Here is a 23448-nt window from a genome sequence, read left to right as displayed (position 1 = left end):
GTGAAAGGTTATCAGAAAACAGTCATAACTGAGGTGATGTTGGGCTCCTGGATTTGAGCGAGGGGAGATGAGCTGCTATCTGGCTGACATTTCTGTCACTACTGGTATTTGAACTGTGGGGCGATGGAGACAAATGCCACGGCTGTCACTGCCTCAGCTTTAATTATACCTGACCGGGTGTTTGAGAGGCTCAGGTTCGGCTTAATTAGCAAGCAAGCTAGTGGAGGGAGCTCGAGTCTCGCTTGTTCTGTGGGAAACCTGGTCACACAGAGTCCCTCTGCTATTAGCTGTGTGGTACAGGGTTGTGTGCAGCTCTTCTCACGATACTAGAAACTACAACCTGTGCAAATCGAACAGGATAAATACTGTAGATCATGATGCACTGACGCAATGGGGCTAGTGTCACGAGTCAGAAGCAGTGGGCATGGCAAAAAAAAATTGGGTGGGTGGAATTGAGTGATTTAAAAAAAAAAATATTATTATGTTTTATCTTAACGGGGCTTAAATACTCAGCTGTTCAGGCTGATCAGGTTTTTTTTTTTTTGCTCTCAAATGCTACGTAATGTTGGAATAACGCAAACAACCCCATGTTGTACCAAAAACCAATAATTTATTAGGATTTCTTTCCACCATTAGAACACATTTCAACCGGATACAAATTTTTCAACTACTCATTACTCAAAATTCGACATTGACCCAAAACAAATACAGGAATTTGTTTAAAATGTCAAATATACAATACCCAGTTAAAATTCAAGAGTTTTCAATGAGGCCGGAGAGTGAAATGAAACCTTCACTGGCTGAGTCCTGCTCAGTGGCAATAATCCTGACATTTGAATAATGCAGAAAAGATGGAGTCGTCATGTGTGTGGCGGCACTTTCTTTTGTCAGCGATTCACATTCAAATTCCTGCGAAACCAAACATGAAAAGCGGAGGGATAAAACTCAACTCAGCTGAGCTAAACGGATCTGCTAATGTTACCATCTGTAATTGGACACACCATCCGACCAATTTCCAGCCTATTTACAATCCGACTTGTTTACTCAGAAGCCCTCAATTTTCACTCATCTCTTTTTAGCACTTTTGGTACAAACAAATAACACATCATTCTTTAGTGACAGAGTTTGATTCTGCTACATTCGAGAATAATTTGAAGCTTAATTCCCAGCTTTGCTTTGGCCCTTTGTTACTCAGTAAAACTCAAAGTAACTGGAAAGGAAACGAAAGGGAAAACCAAATTGCAGTGGAATTCATTGTCTTCAGCGTCTCCCAGTGAGTCATAGTCAGAGAGCAACAGAACTTTTCTCATCTTAATGAGAGGCGGCCGGTATCTTGCCTTGCACAGAAAAAAAAAGGAAGGTAAAAGGGTGTGACTCAGTTTCGGGGGATACCGTAGCTACACTGTCATCAATGCAAATGCATTAAGATACAAAAAATGATTATGCTTTATGATGCCTGCTGTGAAATATGGGACAAAATAAATAAAGATATGAAGTACCAAAATAATATTGATTGTAAGATCCCGTAGAAAACCTTTTGCAGTATTGTGTCATGGGAAATAAGAAAGTTGAAAATGAGTTAAATGCTGCAATACCACTGACAAACTCTGTACAAAATGCTTTCCTTGGGTTACAAATGTGAAAAATATTCCTGTTGTCCTCATAAAAACGCCACATTGAACGAGGCAAGTATATTCTACCTCTCAGGTAGAGAGTGTTTATCTTACACAGTAGTGACAGAGAGGAAGGCGTTGTGTACTTTGGCCCCTTCCGGAGCTTTGGTACCGTGAGTCATCAGCTCCTGGATCGTCATCCAATTGTCCAGAATCTTTTTGTTGCGCTTCTTGTTCATCTTCTTGTGGCTGAGCTCGATGATGCTGACCTCCTTGCGACCTCCCTCGCCGCTGCTCTGAGGATTCTCCCTCAAGCTTTCCAGGCGACTGCGCTGCATGAACTCTCGCCTCTTCCTCTGCTCCTTGGCCCGGACAAGGTGCTGCTTCCTCTCCTCTTTGCTCCAGTATCGCCCCATTTTCATTTCGCTCATGGCGTCGTCATCCGTGGTCATTCCCCCGCTGCGCTCCTCTTTAATCTTTAGGGCCCGCTCCCTCAGGATCTTGTCTCTCACAGGTCTCTTGGTGATGTAACGTGTGCCGTCGCTGCGGATCTTGACCTTCCACTCCATCTTGGGCTCATTAATGGGTCTCTGGGGTTCCTTGCAGACGCTGAGAAGGCTGAGCTGGCTCTGCGCGTACTCGACAGCTGAGCGCTGCTGAATCAGCTGCATGTAGCTCTGGTAGTGTCGGGCGTGAGCCGGGATGTTGGCCTGTCTTTGCTGGGCACTGTGTGATGGAGAGAAGTACGGAATTTGAGAAACTAAAGGTTTTAACTTTTTCCGTCGCTCTTCTTCAGGTAGAGTTGTTTGGTCTGACTCGGAAGGGTTGCTGTGGTCAGGGCTGCTACTTTTGCCCGCAAGGGGCGGGCGACATCCAGGTATGGGGCTCAGGCTGAGCGAGTGACCAGTGGCAAGGCCACTGCAGAGGTTCCTCTGGTTTGTGAGGCTCACCATCCTCTGCATCGAGTGCTCGGGGGATCGATCCATTGCCAGAGGGGTACTCCTGGAGCTCTCCGCAGTGTTGTAGGCACTGGAACTGTCTTTGTCCGATTTTTCCAGCCTTTCATTGATGTCCCCGAGCTTGCCTCTCGTCAAGTCACTCCGGTGAAGGCTTTGGGTTTTGGGGGCAGAGCAGCCTTTTGAGGGCGACTGCTTGCCCTTTCGAAGTTTGTGCGCTTGCATGATATTTTGACATTCAAGCTCGATACTCCTCAGCTCCTCGTTGAGCATCCGCAGCTCATGCTGGACTCCCCCCTGCTCCCCCACGCTGCACTCGATGGTGCTGCGCCGGCTGTAGAACAGGTCGTATTCGCCGCTGTTACGAATTTGACATTTCAGCTCTAAGAGTTGCTGAAAACCATCCCCCTCCGCCTCTTCTTCATCCTCCTCCAACCGCGTTGAGCCGATGCCTCGATGAGTGTCCCTATTGTCTCTCAGGCACTGAGACAGGCGTCTCTGGATCTGGGCCAGGACGTTATTCTCAGAGTTCTCCATTCTTTCCCTCAAGTTGAGTCCATTGTCCCGATACTTGTGGAGTGTGGAGCAGGTGGGCTTGTCATCTTCCGATCTCTGTGATGGAGCAGAGAGACTATTATTTATTTCATGCTGGGTTGCTGGTGCACTGCTGAGCGAGCAGTCAAGAGAATCTGTATTCAAACACTACAACTACCCAACTTGAAGTGCAAAGCCGTCAAATCGTGCATGTGTTAATACATTGACCCTTGATCAAGATGCAAAATTGAGAGGCTGCAGGAGCAGAGATGATTATGAGGGCAGAGCAACGTGTGGTTGCTGTCAGGTTGAAATAGTCGGACTGTAACACTCTTTTAAAAAATTCTCTTTTTTGGTTGAATTCAATTTTTAACTCGTGGATGCGCTTCTGAGTGCCGCACCTTTGTTCTTCAGAGTCAAAATGGCTGATGCAACCGCTGTGTAGGTTTTAGATGTGTAAATTTTCGTGGTCAAAGAAAGTTGAATTGCTGATTTCAACATCAGAATTCATCTGAACTGGCTGTTTACATCTGAGTCATGGTTAAAAGTGAAGGATGAATTAGAAGTTAAAAAGATAACCAGGCAAGAAAGACAGCTGGAAAGATGTCCTGCAGACGGTTGACTGTAAACGTATGGCACATTTTAGTTTTGCTTTGATGAGGGAAATGCTTCCCCTTATCTCATAGTAACAACCACTTGAACTCAAAATACATGTTAAAGTCAGCATTATAACGTCCAGATTTATGTTACACCGTGTCCCGGCACTATTAAACTTCTAAAAGCCAAAGCTGTGCTTTCAAAGTGCGTCAAAGTTAAGAGAAGACTGATCAATAGTTTGTTGTTACCAAACTTAATGACAAGCCCAAGAACTTGGAGCCGAATTTTATTGAGAACATCTTTCAATCTGTGCAAAGCACGGCGATACGGTTGCAGCTGGCTGCGGATGATTGTTCAGGGACAGCATATAAAGTGAATAATAGCGTCTGCTTCATTAGGGGGGATATTGTGTGTTAAATATTTTATTAGCACCATTGCCTCACAATCCTTTGTCTCCAGGCTCCCCACTATCAAATTTTAAATCCTTCAGGTTTGGGAAACAACAAGCAAGTCACTGTTTACTATTCATCAACTTCAAACAATCTGCAGCTTCAGTTATGGATGTTTTTGTGCGGAACTCTTCTTTACGGCATGATGACATTTGGGATTGCTCTTCTTTGCTTTGGAGTCTTTGAAGTTGAATTAATATGTGTTTCTGTTGGCCAACAATCTTCCCACTAAAGAGAATTTTTAACTGTTTTGACTATTAATATTTGGAATGGAAATTGTCGATCTTCTCCCTTGTTGTGAATATTTCCCACTCAAGGTCAGATCAGAAAAGTTGGGCTCCTTCTTTGCCGGTAGCAAGTCTGTTTTCTGTTCTCAAAAAAGGTTAATATTGACTGTGAATAATACTAATAATCTGTTCCTGTCTGTCAGTGAAAGTTCACGTGTTGCTCATCTCCCCATCAATCCAGTCACCCACTTGCTTTGCTCTGCCGTCTGACCTGTTCGTGCTCCTGCTCCTCCTGCAGAGCTGCCAGCTCCATCTCCTCTCGCTGCTGCTCCTCCAGCATTTCCATCTTCAGCTGTTCCAAGAATTCGCTGTGCTCATCATCCAGCCACGCTTCCTCCAGCTAGACCAGTTCAAAAGAAACCATATAGATTTAGAAAACAGGAAACTCCGCCAAGAGAAGGCATTCAGCTGTTCCTCAGGGTGTCTTCAGATGACGCCCTGTTGAGGAGCTTCGGTGCAAGGGAAAGACTGACGGACCAAAATGGTCACACAGTTTGTTGAAAGCGTCCGGAGTGGAAACTTTGATGAATGCAGAGCTCTCTGTTTCGGAGTCGCGCTACAAGCGGCCAGTATGTAAATATGTCACCGACAAAGCAAAGTCTCTAGAGCTTCACCAAACTGCGACGTCTCACATCAGAATTAAAAGTTGCAGCATACAGCAAAGTTTTCCCATTTTTTTCCTCCTTGAAGAGGTATAGGAAAACGTGTCTGAATAAAAATTATTTTATGGTTCATTTTTTCACATCATGTACACAGAAGTTATCATCATTTTGATTACAAATTCATAGTCACTTCATGTGATCGGTAGCTAATTTCAAACCGAAAACTAACAAACCATTTTTGGGAGTCCGTACGCTCAGACTGTACAGATAATTTCAGAAGTAATTTTCCATTCCGCTACGCTCCGTGTTTTCGGCTTTCTGGCTCGTGTGTTGAATAAATGTGTGAATCCTGATAGATAGTCTCGTAATTGAGAAAAATCGTCCGTTACACTCAGCCGCACCGACGTCCTGAATGTTGACCTTCAGCACTCTTTTATGATGATGTGTTTCGGATGCCGTATCGGAGTCACAACAAGCGACTGTACCTCATCTTTAAAACATGTCTCCCTGATCATAAAAATCAAGCCAATATACTTGAATAGGCAAAGGCTGCCACCTTTGACCCACTCGCTCCGCACCATTCGTCATCTCTTGGTGGGCTCGATGGGAGCTAAATGGAATCCATATCTCTGGACTTCAGATTTACAACAGAGACGCACATTTAATTACAGCGAGACGACTATTGCTCCTGGCTCATCTGCACTGCGGCAGAGTCCCTTAACTTATCTCGGCCTTGGGCCTGAACTCACTCCGCATTAGCATGCCATTAGCTTTTATGGCTGACTGTTGGAAGTCAATTACAGCGGCAATACATAAAGATAAAGCACGATGACGCCTCAGTGGTGAGAGTGCAGGCACTGTAGGCTGATATAGGTAACTCATCTTTCCCAGCTGGAGTTATCCAGTGAGCCATGAGGCTTCACGTCACTTCTCACCTGCATCTCAGGTCTGGCCACCAGCAGGACGATGGTCCGGCACTCTTCGTTGGACAGCACAGCCATCGCCTCCTCTCTGTCCTGCACATCTTGGCCATTAATCTAAAGAAGACACGCATAAATGACTCAGTTATTATTGTGTGAGAACAGTTTTCTCAACAAACTGAGACGCTTACAAAACCTTTAAAATGCAGTTTGGGTGATGGTGGTGCTTCCTCACGGGTAATTGTTTGCACTGTGTGCGCCTATCTAACACAAGGCAGGACCCAGCACTGGTTATAAATGGTCCCGCTGGCTGTGGGCAGACGCTGCTGTTGTGTTGACCAAAGTATACCACTATGTACATACATCCAGCCGTACAATTAACTGCCCCGTGACAGGGAGCGTCCATCTTTTTGCCGGCAGAGTAATGGCCCTGTCACCGGCGGATAATAGCGCTACAGTACTGGTCTGCCTCCAAAACTCACACATACACTGTAATCCGCAACACATGCTCCATGTTGGCTGGCAATTAAAGCCATGGTGCGTTTTGCTGCCATCCATTTGTTTATTTCATTTTATCTATTAACTTCTTTTTTTTTTGGAACTGCGGTCGGGTGGGTTGAAAAATGTTTGCTGTTTTAGGTGCAATTGAACCTGAAGCTCGTGCTGGGATACAAACCATTGCAGTTCGCCTACTCCTGCATGTTAAGTCCCTTTTGCCCACAGGATTATGTTGTTGCTTCAGTTACCATGAGAAGTCTCCTTGTACTTCACCTGTCACTCAGATTGTGTGAATGTCAACATGTGGTCTTGTTTATCAGAAATACTTGTCATTGCCGTGCAGTGTGCCCGTAGTACATCAACATAAGTCACAAGTTTGGTGATGCTACCATGAGAAGAACTTTTCTGTAAATCTGTTATTGATCTTTTTTGCCCATTCACATAAATCACTGGTAAGTAAATTACAGTATGGAGTCAGGGATATAAGATGGGAACTATCACCATCAGTCTTGTTGCTGCTGGTTTTCATGGGTTTTCAAACCCACATTTGGAAAAGTATGGTGATACCAATACTGTAACTGAATACTGACCGGGTCCATTATACTTTGAAAAAGGAGGTTCATCTTTTGTTATAAGATGAAATGTTCAATGTGCCACTTAAATACTATAAAAGACAGCTGCACATTTTACATTCTTACATTCTAATGTCGTGAAAGACACTAAATTGTGTCAACGTTTCCCTACACATATACTCAGGTAAGCCGAAAACAATACAGCAGCTGTGTAACATCGTAACACGGTGACACAGTTGGGACGCACATTTAGGTTTTTTACTCGAATTCATGTGTTCATGAAAGAGAAAAAAAGCTATTGTTGCAGAAGAAGGCTGAGAGCCTGAAACATCTTCTTGTGGAGCTCTTGAAAGACCCCTGCGAGTGCTGAGTCTGTAACTATTAGCACTGCCAGGGGGGCATTTCTCTCCCCCTCCAGCAGGCACAGCAGGGGCAAGTTCCCCCTTTAATATGTGGCCATTAAAAATAGATGCCCCCTCGTGCTGCGAGGCTAAGGTTCATGGTGACGAAATAAAAGAATTCACTTGGCGAGTGAGATGTTCTTGAGGGATCCTCTAGCATACCTGCAGAATGCGATCTCCCTCTCGGATTCGTCCATCTTTGGCCGCTATGCTGTTGGGACAGACCTGCAGGGAGGAAAGAGCAGCATTAGAATAATGTAAGTCAAGACAAATGTTTAGAGGAGGTGAAGCACAAATACCTCTGATCTCCCATTTACCTTTAGTTAAATCACTTGAACCCAAGGACACAGTAAACCTTAGGTTTTTTTAAAGCACACAGAAGCCTGCCGCCCGACGTGACCTTGAATAGTTAAACCTTTTTCTGCATTAGTAGAATGCTTTAATTTCCTCAGATTTAAGTTTGGTTCTATTTGAACCCTTTATTTAGAACAAATTGAGTGGTGTGGTCCTCATGCACCTCACATTAGTTACTCCAGTATAGCATCATCATATCTCTGCCTCTGAGCACATGATATACTTGCTATCACTGTGAATGGTTCAAGTTTGGCAGGTCAATCTTTCATCTACTCAGCCTCTCCTATAAAGCCTGGGCATCGGGGGACGGTGGGGAACTGTGGTGCTATATCATCAACGCTGTCTGGACCTAAAGACAGGACGTGAAATGAGAGCAGGTCAGCTGGGCAGGTTTTTAAAATCTGCGCTTCATGATAATATTGCTGCCGTGGTGATAACCTCTTTAAACTCCCCACTAAAAATCACAGTTGTAACTCCATTGAGTGAATAAAAATACTCTATCTACCTTGAATGATGCATCAAAAAAGGTTACTGTGGGCACCAAATATCCAGTGGCTTTCTGACAAAGTTTAATATCCATCAAGTAGCTATCAGATGAAGAATCTGTTTGACTTTGACCTTCTACGTACTTGACTCAATGTGTCTATTCTCCTGCAGGATCAGAGCCTGTGTTACCTCGCATCTCACTTCCTGTGTACAGTGACATCCAGCAGCCTCATTTCAATGCCGCACACTCCTCCGGATCCTTCTTTGCGCAGCAAACTCTTTAAAAGAGCCACACACCTCAGATTTATATTCAGCTCTGGTCTTAAAAAAAAAAGAAGCACCTTTCAGGGCCTCAGCCGTCTTCAAACGAATGTGAGAGCAGGTCGAGCAGAGAATTTTCTACGCTTGCAACGAGTGAAAGGCAGAGGAGCGGCTTCTTTTTTGTGAATAAATTCCACTGACCGTGGTGTGATGTAACACACGGTTGCAGGCATAATAAAAATGTTTTACTGATGTGAAGAAAATATTCCCACATTGAACACGCTTTAGCTTGGATGAGTAATGAAGTACTTTGTAAGAACACATTAAGTGTTTTAGAGTTGAATGAAACATTTCCAGTTGAATCACATTCATGGCAGTAAAGTAGGATGCTGTCCATGTACATTAGAGCGCCTTCATCTGGTGTCATGGCTCAAGCACGTCGGTCCTGCATCACCAATCTTCACAAACTGTATTACAATGTCAGTGTCTCCCAACAAAGATAAACATTTTGTTAAGGTATTGCTGCTTATGTTTCCATTTTTCACTCAATTCACTCAATGTTTCCATAGCAACATCCTGAGAGCATAATAAACTATTTATTGTTGCATTCAGATGGAGTTGCCCTTCACATCGACCCCTCACAAATGAGAATATTCTTGCTTTTCATGTCTTTGACATCGAGAACAAACAACGTATTTCAAAACTTATATGCATAAAATGTCTTTGTAGCCTCCAGGAAACTGTTGTTAGGACAGCACAGCATTCTCAAACCTTATTGTCACATATGTCCTCACTTCACCCTTATTTTTATTTATTAAGCCTTATTAAAATACACATTTTCAGAGAAGTAAATATAAATATTATCTCTCTTTCTGGTCTGTGGTATAAGGATCAATAGATTCTACATGGATTGTAGGGGTTGGCTGTTTGTTTTTCTCATATCAACAACATCAAACGCCTGGTGTTGCGTCACCTTGTATAAAAAGTTCAACATGAAATGGATCGATTGCTTCTTCATTATTCATCTCAGTTAGGAGTGCTCTCATAATGTAGCACATGCATTTAAACATGTTTAAAATAGAGCAGAAAACACATTTTACTTTAGTTGGAAAATACGCTGGAGAACAGAAGTTGTTTTGAAACACTTTTTTTCCTTGAATTAAACTGAGTTTTTGTCATCGGTCCTGCAAGGATCCAGCTTGTGGAATCATCGTCACCACTAAATGACAAGCTGTGACCCAAGTCAATGGACATGTTTTGTTTTATTAAAAACAATTGCAATGCAGTTTTGCCAAGCATTTTTAAGTCTCAAACCTCTGGTTGAGAATCAAGGACACCAACTCACCTCGCTCACATATATGGCCACGTCTTCTTCTTCATCCGTCCGATAGCACAGAGTCAACCCCAACTTTTCTTGGCTGCCGAGTCGACACAATTCCACCTCCTTCCAACAGAAAGAGACAACATTTAAAAAAGGACAATGTAGTGAATTTACATAACAGTTGCAAACCACAAAGTCTGTTGACGATGAGTTTCCTTTAGAGATCTTTGATCATCAAAGACATGGGTGATGAAAGTAAAGTCATATTAATGAACCAATAAGCCTTTCGTACCTATACAGCTATAGTTATCAGGCATACTCTATACGTAGTCTACCTTCAGTCAGGTAAACATGAACTAGACATTGACTGACAAAACTAGGTCGCTGTTATTTGCCCTAGAGGTAAGAAAAGTTATATCCTCCATGAACCACTTCATTTAGCAGTGTAAACCCCTGAAGGAAGGTGCAAGCAAGTCCTCTTTGAAAGAGCTAACTGTACTTTCCAGTGAATATCTGAGGATACTGGAGGAGAGCCAGCATCAGTAGAAAGAGTTATTAATGCTTCCTCCGCGCTGAGTGAGGGAGGTCCAGATGTGAGTCCAGCTCGTATTGTATCATGTTTTTCTGATGACATAAAGGTGATATGAAGTTATTTTTTTCCCAGCTTCAGTTCCTCTGTGGAATGCAGATCTTGAACAGCCATTAAGCGAGAATTTCCAAACTTTTTCTGAAGTTCAGAAAGTGTTTAATGATGAAAGTAATTCCGCTGCTTGCAGCTCTCCATCAGTGGGCTTTTGATAAATGTCAGAGGACCTCGAGTTGTTTTCTTTCGAGCTATTGCCAAGTGCGTAGAATATTGGGCTATAAATAACCTCAAAATATGCTAATGCTACCAAGTAAACACATGAATCGTGCGCTTCCATGGTGTCCCCAGAGCAAACATCAACACACCCGACTGACTAACAAATAAGCAATTCTAAAATCCCAACGCACATTTTCACACAGAGTCTTCAATGCAAATAAATGTCTCAACAGGAACCTCTACAACAGCATCATATATTATTAAACAGCCAATCACATGACAGGTTTTGCGGTGCAGAAAAAAAAAACTAGAAATCCAAGCTTCCATGTGAAGTGACATGTTTCAACAAGGTTAACCACTACTTCCTTGTTCCCTGTTTGAATGAACATTTGTTGAGTGGCGGCTTCAGCTCAGACTTTCAGATCAATTTCCGTCTATTCCCTTTCTCATGAATGGGATGCCACTATACTGGAACTTCACTTGAGGTCATTCCACCTGTTTCTCTCTTGGAATAATGGCCTCATAAGTAACCCCATCACCACCCCTTGTTTTTAAGTACAAGAAGGCGACGGGACGCCTTCTGAGACAGGGATGTGCTACTGGAAGTGAGCGTCACGGTAACTGACAGAAGGCCTGACCTGATCTGTTTATCCTCCTGTCTTGAACTACTATAACTAAATGATCCCAGAAGCACATCAAAATTCAGTAGTATAGTAAAATCTACTGAAATTCACTGATGCTTCAATTGTTCCAAAATTGCACAAATGTTCAAAGCCATTTGGATGAAGATCAAACATGAACTTAATATTTCTGAAATCACAACACAGAAAAAGACATGGCCGTGCCAAAAACTGCTGCCCAGTCTGGGCTCCATCCCCAAATAGTGAAGCGTATCAAGGGTATTGGAGGAAATCAAGCGTGAAATGGCCTCTCCTCCCAAGGTCTTCATTAGAGCAGAAACACAGCGACTCTCGGCAGCAGGAGCGAGCTGGTTGAGTGGAGAGGAGGACAGAGGGGCAGAGAGACGAGACCACAGCAAGAGCTCTGCTGGGGTTTAGAGGGGGCTGACGCACAAACAGAGAGATTCATTTCCCCTCTGACATATGTTGGTTGGCTGGTTACACTTGTCAGATATTGCAAGGCTGGGAGGGAAGTGAGAGCATGGAGGGGCGCGGGATGGGATATGGAAAGGGACGGTACAACCGACCGTCTACTGCCTGGCGCTTCCGTTATTCTATTTCAGTTTTTCTCAGGGATGTGAAGAACAAAAGGACTAATGCAGCAGGTCAGAGCCGCACATATGCTGGCACAATATTGACACATCACAATCCATTTGTCCTCATCATTAACACCTGCTGAATTCAGAATGTAGCTGGCGGGTAGATAATTTGGTTTTGACTGATCAAGTACTATATGGACGAGTGGTGCTTCCAGGAACGGTTGTGCTGTGAATTGTGAAGACTTTTTAATGATTAAATGAAGCATCAAATCAAAAATTCAATGGGACTCATGCAACTTCGTGCAAACTGTTTATATGAGTGAAGGCCGACATTTGACAGGCAGGTCATTTACCAAGCACATGTCTGTTGTACGTTCTGGTCTGAGGCCGCCTCATGCAAGATCTGGGACAACATGAATGCCAAATGTGTCGCATTGTGGAAATGTACCAACTTTTTGTCTGAGACATGAGACCTTTACCTGAATGTATGTGACACTAAAGGAAATCTGCAGTGATGACACGGTTTCACAGGCTGTTGACTGTGCACCGCCATGACTCTCATTGGCGCAATGCACAAAGATAGCATCATCTCATCTCTGCCAGTCTCTACTTTCCAGCTGCCTCCACCTCAGCAGAGTCAGGTTTTTAATCAACTTTCTGAGAAGCAGCATCAAATCCTGGAAGATTAGTGTGTGAGGGCTGTGAGCGGGAGGAAAATCCAAGCATTAGCTCAGTTAAAAATGTTCCCAATGAGCAATGACGGCTTTGGTTGGTAGAGATATCATTAACGCGACACGTATCCTGATGCAACCGAGCAGTCGCGGAGGTAATGGCGCCCACAGAGGCCAGACACACTTAGCTTACCAATTTGGTGTCAGAAGTGGTGGGATATATTGTAATCACCTGCAACGGCTGCATGTGCCACATCGGAAAATAAAGCGCTCGGATTGAGGCGCAAGCTGATGCTGTTTCAAGTTTCCTCTGATTATTAGACATAGAGCTGGAGGCTTCTAAACAGCGAGTCACGTGAAACACACTGAACGCAAAAACATTTCCTCTTTCAAAGATGGGCTCTCCTCCTCTACGGCAAGGCAGTCGCGTTGTATGGAAGATGACAGTGACTGAATGACTGCGATGCAGTGGTTTCGGGGAGGGACTGCTGCCCCCCCCCGATCAAAGCACATGGGTTGCTGTGATAATAATCGCCTCTTTTGATTAGCGGTAATTGAAAATGCAGTCACAAGTGGGTGGTTGGCTGCATGTGGCAGGAAGAGACGACAGACTATCTGAGCTGGAAACACTCCATTTCGCCAAAACTCTGGAACTAATTCGAGGACATGGTAGCTAACAGGCTGGCGTGCCCACATCAACATCAAGGGATCCAATATATGATGGCGGTGGTGAGGAACTCCTGCTATGATCCTTGGAGATTCATGACATCAAATATCAGAGATGTTTGAGACCGAGAGGAAAATGTTCATTTCTTGCCTATCAATATACTGAGCAACACGAATTGCATTATGGGTTTGTTTAGGAGCATGAGCTTTGCAATGCTCATAACACTCTGGACAATGGATTTCAAGAAGGTGTTAAGCCTCTGTCAGTCATCTGACTGAGGGGTGGGCAACCAGACCCATAAAGGGCCCGGGGTGCCGCAGGTTTCGGTTCCAACCCATCAAGCACTCGCCCTTTAACCAATGAGGTGTCAGGTGACACAAGCAGCACCAGACTGACATTAAACTGACGGCAGTGTTTGGAAGACTCAATCGGTGAAGCTGTGTGCTTTGCTGGTTTGACAGTGGGTCTTTCTCCGGTTTGCTCACCGATGATCCAGAATAATGTTTACGTAACGTTTACCGCCTATAGTTGGATCGGTGCCATGTAGCCCAGTCTCTGACTGCAGAAGGAGCTTCGCTATGACACTTGGACTGATATCTGTGCGAGGTTTGTGACGTGGGAGGGGTTCACAGCGGGAGCCACCGCCTGCTGAAGGTGGCAATAGCCACTGCTAAGAAGTTGCCAAATTTGTCGTTTTCAAAATAAAAGTCAGCAGGTGGATTCGCAATGTCGCTAAATTGAGCGGTATGTAGGAAACACTGCCTATAATAGTCATGGTGAACAGCTCCTTCACTATCCAATCATGCATGGCCCTAAAATGAATGAGTGGGCATCGAATGAATAAAATCTAAAATTACATTTTAATTTTTTTGTCTTTTCTGACTTGTCCTGAACCCCAACCTCAAAAACCCATGGCTCTTTCTTTCACAACTACTCGTGGAAATTCCGCACTTCACAGTTTTAGATTTAGAAGGAGAAACATAGGGGGACAACTATTCTAGACTGTTTTTATTTGCTCTAAAATGAAATCTTTCCTACGTTATATGTAGTGTATCAGATGCAATGTAATGTAATGCAAAGAAGTGACATTCACATTTAAAGCAGATTTTAAATTGTGATACTTTGATTTTTGCATTGGATTACTGATACACACTGGTCGATCAAACCATGTACCTCATCGTCATGAAACTCTCTTCTCCCCACTGTATCAAGTCTCTTCTCTACTTCAGGCCTGTGCCATGCTTTCCAACCTTTCTTCCAACTCCTTTATCTGAGAGTGAAATATAAAATATTGGAAGAGCTGTCCACAGAGCCATTAATCTTTGCGAACACACTCTACAATTCAGACTGACTTTGTTCTGATACTTCATCACAAATAAAAGAAACTTGATGTAACCAGCAGGAAAGAGTGTGTTTGGACTCCATCTTTGTTCAGTTCAGCAAGCATGAAATACAGAGGCAGAGTAGGCAACAAGGCGAAGGCAGTAAAACTGTTTTTGTGAATTGCAATGATGCATAGAGGGAAAATTTAATAAATCGCATTTGTTCTCATTTGACATTGGCGATGTCTGATCCACATGGGCGCACAAATCTTTTCAACGTGTGGAATCAGAATCGTTGAGCGCACGCATTTGAAAACAATTCCAAATTAAATGAGAGAGCAAAGGGGCGCCAACAATCGTCGTCGCCAACATCAAGCAACTCGGAAGTAGAGAACATTAGACAGAAGAGATGAGGGGAAACGGTGTGTTGACCGCCTCTTAAAATCAGGTGCAACTTTGTTTGTTCCCATTATTCTTTTATTGTTGCACCGTTTATTAGCTCTGACAAACACATGACATCCTTGTTCTTTACAAGTGGTGTGGAGTAAATCAGCATTTGGTCCCTTTCCGATACGCTTCCATTGTTTCCACAATACTCCAAACTCCTTAAGTTATGCAGGAGACGACCAAACTTGTGGGCCACACAAGCCCAGCAATTGGAAACATCTCTGTACCAGAGTAGAGTCAGAATGACTGTATTCACCTCTATGTGTTTGGACATGAAGAAATAATGAGCTCATTTGGAGGTTTGCTGATATTGTCCATCTCTGGCACAGTGAAGGAATAAGCCACAATACTGTCGTCATTATCGAGCGTCTGCTGTGGCTGAGGCAGCACGAGCCAGCGCTGACATAAGTGAGCAGCCAATCTTACTTTTCCACAACATCATTGTAAGTGGCTCAGTAGAGCTAGTTCTGATGCTCTAATGTTCTGAAATACATTGTAAACATACTGGAGCACTTGTTATTACTGTCATACTGAAAAGGCAACATACAGCCACAATGAAATGAGTTCATTAAAAAAAAAATCTATTTCACCCGCACCTTATAATGTGTTGTTTTCCACCCTCATGTGACTATCTTTCTGATATGCGTCGCTACTGTATGTGTTGTTTTAACCAAGATTATTTTCTTGCAAGTTATCTTCCCTAGTGCATAAAATACTATTGTCAAATGGACTTTTGCGTCCCAGACTGACGCCCAAATCAGCCTTCCGCGTTGCAGCTTGAAGCATTTGGCTTTCAACACTGTGGGAAGTGTCGTGCATAAAACAAAGCTGGGGATAGGGTTTAACTGTAGGGTGGTGGCGCTCCTCAAATGAGCTGCCATATGTACCACTGACAATAGCTGCGTGGAGGCACCTTGACTACGCGTGTCGTAACGCCAACCCCTTGTTTTGGGACATCACAAGGGAGAGGACATATTTGACTCCAATGAAACGCCTCTGTCAACATGCAACACAAAAGACTTAACTGCAGTGTCAACAGTGGACACAAAAATCCTCTTGAAAATTGGTTCAAAGATGGTTCAAGTTCTTGCTAGTGACACTGTTCTTATCGCTGTACTGAATTTCTGTTTTGCTCAGACATGAAAAGGAGTATCCAAATAATATTTCTCAAATGAGATAGCTCAGGAAAGACAGCATTTGAGTCAAATTAACCCGCACACATGAGTGGTGTCAAGCTTCCTACCTCGTACTCCAGCTCTTCTGCTCTGTCCCCATCAGCTGGCACAGGAGAGAGGTAGTCGGTCCCTTCGTAGTAGTCCTGGTTCATTGTGTGAAGAGAATGACAGCTGTCAGGGGAGGGCAGGAGACGGGGAGGCAGAGACACAAAATTGGGCGTAAGTAAGACACTTATAATTGTCTTTCAAATGCGTTCAATACTTCAAAGTGACAGGATTTGCTCGCCTTTGTCTTGACTGGAATCTGTTGAATAAAGGATTTGTCAAGGGCTTTTCAGCGCAGCTGGAGTGTGTGCGATAAAAGGGAGGACCCTTGTTAATAACAACACGGCCGCATCGTTTTTGCCTCCTGCGCTTGACAGAGAAAAACCCACCCACATTGTACTGCGCCCTTCCATTGTGGCTCACTCAATCTGGGGGATGCAGCGTTGCAGCGTCTTCTGAGATAAAGCTGAATCTGTACCACACAAGATAATGGCAGCAGGCGAGGAGAACAGAAACCTGTTGTACTTCAGGGGGAGTCTGAAGACTGTTAACGCCTCCCCAAACAATCTTTCACCGACAAAAGCAGACTGGTAAATGTCACAATACGTTATTGATTCATGAGAAGAACGCAAGGAACACAATTACGCATTTACAGGCGAGAAGAGAGAAACATTAAAGTTGCTGCGTGTTGAATCGTGCACCTGATCTCAGATGAAGAGCTGAAAATGAGACTTTTATGAGATACATTGATTAAGTTTCATCTCACCCTGCGGCTGTCGGTTGCCCGTTCATGGTGTTGCCTCCCTTTTTTTATTGGCCCATTGACTTTAATCCTCTTGTAAACCATTCGCGAGATACGTTTGCGAGCAGTTTTACTTGTACCAGAGGCGATGTTTACCATATTTACACTTGTTATTGGCTTTAAAGAGAAAAAATGTAGATGGCTCCCTCACAGCCCCAAACGCATAAAAGTAGATTATAACAGACATTATTGATATTAACATTCATTTATGCCAAGCAGTAATAAAAGCGAGATAGATGGGGATGTTCAACTCCAACATTCATATCAGTGATTTTAACCGGAACGCGGTAATAAGGTGCCTGCAGTTTAGCGCAACAGCATATTAAACTGGCACCGTTTACTGTTTGCCTGACAAACACTGGTAAACTGGAATGGACTAAGAAAAGACTTGTTTTTGTTCCGTCAAAGTGTCTGAGATCAAATTCTCCCAAAGTTTGAAAATGAAAAGTATAAAAATTCCAGCATGACTTAATGTTTTTCTTGTTTGTTTCAATCCCCGGAGCCGAAACCTAGATATCCTTCCCCCTCACAGTTTACTCCTCCTTTGAGATGAACCCAATATAAACTAAAATGTCAGATGTGGAAATAATGAAGCCTTTTTTTCCGTTTGTTGTTTTCCTGGAAAACCTCTTGTTGATGCTTTCAATTCCCAAGATTGTCTGCAACACATTTTTAAGATTCCTTTCAACAAAAGCAGTAAAAGTATCTATTTGAGATATGGCCGTGCCTCTGGTCCCAGTGAGCTGCGTGACGGTCTGCCTACATTTCAGCTCATTTATGTGAAATCTTCTGATAACAAACCCGAAGCTCACTAAAGAAAATGTTCTGAATTTGAATAGCTGACATTGAACATCTCTTTTAAGAAGACATTTTCTCAGCGACACCTACCTGAACTCCTCCTCCACGCAAGTTATTATTTAGAATTTGAAGCCCTTGATGGTAAAATAAATAAATCAAATATTCAATGAATTTAAATTAGATTTTTATTTTTGTTCAAGGCCAGCAAATAAATATCCCACAAGGTTTTATGGACTAGATGGGTGGAGGATGGGTCAGTATTAGGAGGTCATCTTGGAGGTACTGGGATGGGGTGAGATTCAAAATCATCAAGGTACTCAACAGCAATGGAGCAGGAGAGGAGTTATAATATAATAACATAAATAACAATGAGGGACCCTTCCTAACTGGCAGACAAAGCTGGCGACTGCCATTAAAGTCTGTGGAAGTTTAGGGGTCTTGGCAGCAGCGTCATGCTGTTTATGTTCAGTCAACGGAGGAGTTGAACTCACCTGTCTGAGAGCAGGAACGGACAGACATCAGGCACAGGAGGAGTTGAAGGCCGCAGCTTTGCCAGCGCCATGATGTGTTCGAAAGTGATGTCGGTCTGAGTGCACACATCAACCACATGGATTTCCTGAGGGGGGCCATGCGGTCTGCCACTGGGAGTCCGTCTGATGACTTGAACCACCACGGGATCCTTAGCCGGGCGAAAACTTTCCATTGTCTCGTCATGGCTGGACTTGGACAGTTCTTTTCCATTCACCTGAACAGAAAAGCAAAAGAGTGACTTTTAGCAGGACGGCTTGAAAAGAGGAGCCAGATTGAGGCCACGCTGTCAACCTTTTACTTCAAAACATTCCAAGGAAACCCTTCTGAGCTCATCTGTCAAGGGAGAAGAGAACAGAGTTCCTTCTCTGTGTTTTGTGGAGACAAGAATAGAGCCCTTCTGGGGAAGAAACATGAGTGGAAAGGTAAAAGTAAAGTGCATTGATGGTGTAGCAGGGCAAATATGAGGGATATAACCAACGTGACACAAGGCACTGCCTTAGAGTGTTACTTCTACCTGAAACAAACCGCAAAATCCCAATGACTGAGAACCTAAACCCCATCTCATACTCATATGTAACGCCAAGAGTTGCAGACAGCGCCAACAGGAATGCGTTTAAAAGAAAGATGGCTTGGAAATTTTCTTCTGCAAGTTTGGTCATGACATGATCAAGCAGATGAACACGCTAGTCGCCAAAATCGTTGCTGCAATGTTATCTTAATGTTGCATCAAGGCGTCGGATTGGCCTCCACACAGTGAAGTGAATTTCCGAGCAGCTTGAAAACCATTTGCGCTACAGCTGGCTCATATAAAAGAAAATCATTGCTTCATTTAGCACCAGTAATTTCTCCTGCCAAACCCTGTGGCAGTGGAATACCTCTGAGGATATACTTGCATATGAGAATCGGAGATTATAATTTAGATAAAGATAAAAAGTAAGAGAAAAGAAAATATGTGGAATAATTGCTTCTGCTCTTGAATTTAAATATGTTTTATGTAGACTTTGTGCTTGCACTGCAAAATTGTATTCATAGTGGTATCAGGAAAATATGAATAGTGGATATATTCTGCTTCACTATTGTGAACTACCTATTTTCTGCAAACTGTCTGGCCGTTTACTTTAGGAATGACTCAGAAAGAACATAGACAGACAAGAAGTGGCAGGGGAGAAAAATGATAAAGTGAAGTTGACATAGCGTCATAGTTCAATGCACATTACAAAAGTAACAATGTCCAGCTTTAGCTCTTAAACACAGAAAACTAAAACAACTAAATGAAGACGGACTTTGATGTCATTGTTCTGTTTTGCACGCATGCTCAAGCGGGCAGGTAGCGAGGAAATGACTGATGCTCTGTGACCATTGCGACCCAAAACATCCTACGTATGGGAACATCTCACCATCTAACCAAAGTTAAATGCACCATTTGCAAAAACAAATGGTGCACTGCCATGACAGTATGTCGTTTATACATGATCATTTGAAATGCATGCCAGAGAACGAGGGGAAGCAGATTCCAAATGCTGCTTGGTGATATAGCACGTAAACAATGGCCAGATGGGGTTGTGAAAGTGTTTATTTCAGCCTAAGTCTGCCAGATACACTTTGTCCATATATCTGGATGCAGGTTCATGGCTTCCAACAGATGATCCATGGTTTCAAACAGAGCTGTTTGAAACCATGGATCAGAGAAGTTGTACAATATGTGTCTTCCACAGCTCTGCTGCGACCTGAGTGGAGTGCAGCTACTCACTGTTGCTGCAGAGCGATGTCACTCCCTCAGACAATTTAACCCCCAAAAGCTTTAACAACAGCAAAACAGTTGTTGGACATTATGTGCTGACTAACATTTCATGCATTTTTTTGTGTAAAGAATAATTGTTACCTTGTCTGACATATTTTAACAGTTCCTACTGTAGCAAGGACCCAAACACACTCAAAATTAAATCAGTGTAGGATGAGAGTTTTCTTTTTTTTTTGTTACTGTAATGACATTTTTGCATTATTAAAAGTGCAATAAAAAGTCAAATATTTAACACTGCAATCAGGCATGTTTATTAAGTCGTACACATCATACACTGACTGGTCGACTAATTTTTAGGATAGTCGGCGACCAGTTGACCTTCAAAATGTCGATAGTTGCAGCTCTAAAATATATATCAAGTGCAACAAAATACATAAAAATAAAATATTAAATGTGACTGAGCTTGACCTCTAGCCATGAAGATGAGAAGATTTTGTTCATTTCTATTACGACAAGCCGATACATATTTTAAAAGCAGCTGTGGTTCCAATCACTAGTTTTTACTGAACCATAACTTACAGCCTCCGATTTTTCCATATCAGTCCCGGTGGTGGAACCTGGATGATGGATAAAAAAATAAGAACAAGCCCCTGACCAACCCAGTGCTGTATGTGACATGACATATGATGCATTGAAAACAAAAAGAAGGAAAATGATAGAAATACATATTGGCCCCTGTTGTGCGTGTTCTATTATAAGTTCTCTTTTTGCTTAGTTATTTATCAACACCTGATACAGAAAACTAGAACCAAGCAAAAAAAAATGAAGAAGCAACAGTTGAAGACATTAACTTCCTCCTCGCACCATAGGAGCATCTTCAGGTGCGGGTGAGAGTTAAGAGTCCGTGTGAAGAGCCTCTAAATGAACACTAAAGACGTGGAACCACTGGAGAACTCAAGCAGAGAGTTTCTATTCTCAGCGGCAGATATTTCACCGCCGGCTGCTGATTCTTAGCAAATTTGTCACATTTTCTGAGACAGTTCAGCATGTTTGGAGAAGCAGTGAGGCAAATGGGACCTGAGCACTAAATCCTTCGGAACTTCTGGCTCAGTGTGGATGTTTTATTTAGTCTCGTTAAAGTGCCTGCCTGCATACATGCCTTATCTCAGATATATACGGCCGGACAGATGGTGTCCTTTAAAAACGTCCCGCCGTGCTGCTGAAAAATCATGGTGCCTCAATTTGAATGCTACAATAGAGGATCAGCAGGAGAGGAAAAAGCCTGGTGATATTGTTTCGGCTATGAGTGGAGTGGATTTTAAATCCTTTTACAATATTTCCAGCGTGAAGCTCTTCAACCAACAGGACGTGTGGAATATGTACCGAGTTGGCGAAGAAGCTCAGGGGAGTTCCTTTGATGGTAAGAACACAAGTAAAATCTGTTTCTTTATTCTTGAATAAACTGACTTATTTATGTCATTGAACACATTTCTAACTTTTACAGCAAATAGATGTGTTTCTAGAGACACAACTGCTTGTCACTGTCCTCTGATCGACTGAGCCATGACATGCAATGGACTGTAACGCATTGATGGCTTCAGCGGGCTACACACAAAAGGATTTTCCAAAGATTATTTTTTAATCTATAACTCATGAAGATGAAAAAAAAAAAACTGTCAATGCATGTAATGTCATAAGGTGCCATGTTAATTCTAAGACTTGATCTGACCTGATCATCAACATTGTGTCCCACCAGTGATCTAGAAATTTCACCTGACCTCATGAGATAAATTCCTTTCCTTCCTTCCTTCCTTCCTTCTTCTGCCGGGGTCGGGTCGCGGAGGCAGCATTCGGAGCAAGGAAGCCCAAACTTCCCGGTCCGCACAAACCTCCTCCAGCTCCTCCCGGGGGATCCCGAGGCGTTCCCAGGCCAGACCGGAGACATAATCTCTCCAGCGAGTCCTGGGTCTTCCCCGGGGTCTCCTCCCGGTAGGACATGCCTGGAACACCTCCCCAGGGAGGCGTCCAGGGGGCATCCGGATCAGATGCCCGAGCCACCTCAACTGGTTCCTCTCGATGTGGAGGAGCAGCGGCTCCACCCCGAGCTCCTCCCGGATGACCGAACTCCTCACCCTATCTCTAAGGGTGCGCCCAGCCACCCTGCAGAGGAAGCTCATCTCAGCCGCTTGTATCCGCGATCTCATCCTTTCGGTCATTACCCAAAGCTCGTGACCATAGGTGAGATAAATTCATTAAATTCATTTTTGTAAAACCCAAGAACACTGTCCAACTCTGAACTGGTCCATAAACTGGACATAAAGATGGAATGGTAAAAAAAAAAGTTGTTAATTAATACAGAAATATCAAATAAAATTAAATAAAATAAGTGACTTGTTTGTATGAACTATTCGTTTCATTCAGTCATTTAAATGGGAAACACTTCAGCCAGTATTGCTGGGTTTGAGAGCATATTTTTGGTGCTCTCAGCATGAAAGAAAACATCCCCGGAGCGCAATATTCATCTATTTCCTCCACCATTCTAAAACTGTGGACATTCCTAGCGTACTGTCGCACTTTGAGCAGTATTGTGCAGCACAGGGAGTTCATTCAAATTACTGTCGAAGCGAAGCACAAAAGAAGTGGTTTAAAAACCTGTTTGGAAAAACCCATTCTCATGCCGTTACGTCTCGTGTGTTTGCTGGAGCGCTTCTTTATTCACATATCTAACACGCGGCTCTGGGGATCCTGGGAAGCAAACAACACATTTCCTGGGCAATAACGCTGCCCATGTAAAATCCCTGGGCTCTTGTTGCGCTCCGGCCGACTCCAGCGCCTCCTCGTGTGACCTTTGTTTGTCGCCATGTTGCATTAATCACCTGAGCAGGCGATAAACTGGGTCAACACGGCTGCCGTGCAACTGCATAGCAATTTAAAGGGACAAAAAAATCGCAGCATCCCTCAGCTTACTTAACCTGTATTCAGTTGTTTTTTTACACACTCAGCACTTATTAAGTGCTCCGCCGTGTCCATTAGACTTGAGCGCTGTACTTAAGAAACATGAGACACTAAAGTCATTAGCTCACTTGCTTGTGTTGTTCCTGTACCTCTGCGGCTCTGCAGCCTGATCCTGGAGGAAACAAAGGAGCTGGCTCAGACAAATGAGAGCGTCTATGCTCAATGACAGTCCGGCTGAAAAATGATCAAATTTCCCTGCTCTCCCTCAGGAGAGGCTGTCCAGAAGCTCCGCCTCCAAACCACGCCGCCATACTCCCAGATTATAATGAACCAGGAGTAAACATGTCAGGAAAGAAAGGCGGCAGTGTTTTTTATCCTCGTGACTGGTTTTCACGAGAGCCAGATGGAACAATTAATCTCCA

The 23448-nt window shown here is 43.4% G+C and overlaps 1 protein-coding gene across 2 annotated transcripts in view; it reads right to left on the bottom strand.

Moving 5' to 3' along the window:
* Window positions 1-633: 633 nt before the first annotated feature.
* Window positions 634-23448, bottom strand: part of LOC128770687 (PDZ domain-containing RING finger protein 4-like) — a 52857-nt gene continuing 30042 nt past the window's right edge. Inside the window, exons 1-8 of one of the 2 annotated variants that reach the window (XM_053885467.1) lie at window positions 23155-23247; window positions 18291-18544; window positions 16223-16325; window positions 9876-9974; window positions 7592-7654; window positions 5974-6075; window positions 4648-4776; window positions 634-3181 (exon numbers count right to left, since the gene is read on the bottom strand). In XM_053885467.1, the coding sequence (XP_053741442.1) occupies window positions 1724-3181; window positions 4648-4776; window positions 5974-6075; window positions 7592-7654; window positions 9876-9974; window positions 16223-16325; window positions 18291-18502 (2166 nt within the window). In that variant the 5' untranslated portion in view covers window positions 18503-18544; window positions 23155-23247 and the 3' untranslated portion in view covers window positions 634-1723. Of the gene's footprint in view, window positions 3182-4647; window positions 4777-5973; window positions 6076-7591; window positions 7655-9875; window positions 9975-16222; window positions 16326-18290; window positions 18545-23154; window positions 23248-23448 lie in introns of those variants that run through there. The other variant, XM_053885466.1, reaches the window with a different exon arrangement.

Source organism: Synchiropus splendidus, chromosome 14 (assembly GCF_027744825.2).
Source record: "Synchiropus splendidus isolate RoL2022-P1 chromosome 14, RoL_Sspl_1.0, whole genome shotgun sequence".
NCBI lineage: Eukaryota > Metazoa > Chordata > Actinopteri > Syngnathiformes > Callionymidae > Synchiropus > Synchiropus splendidus.
Note: the sequence above shows the minus strand (reverse complement) of the source record. Positions and strands in the feature narration are given on the sequence as shown.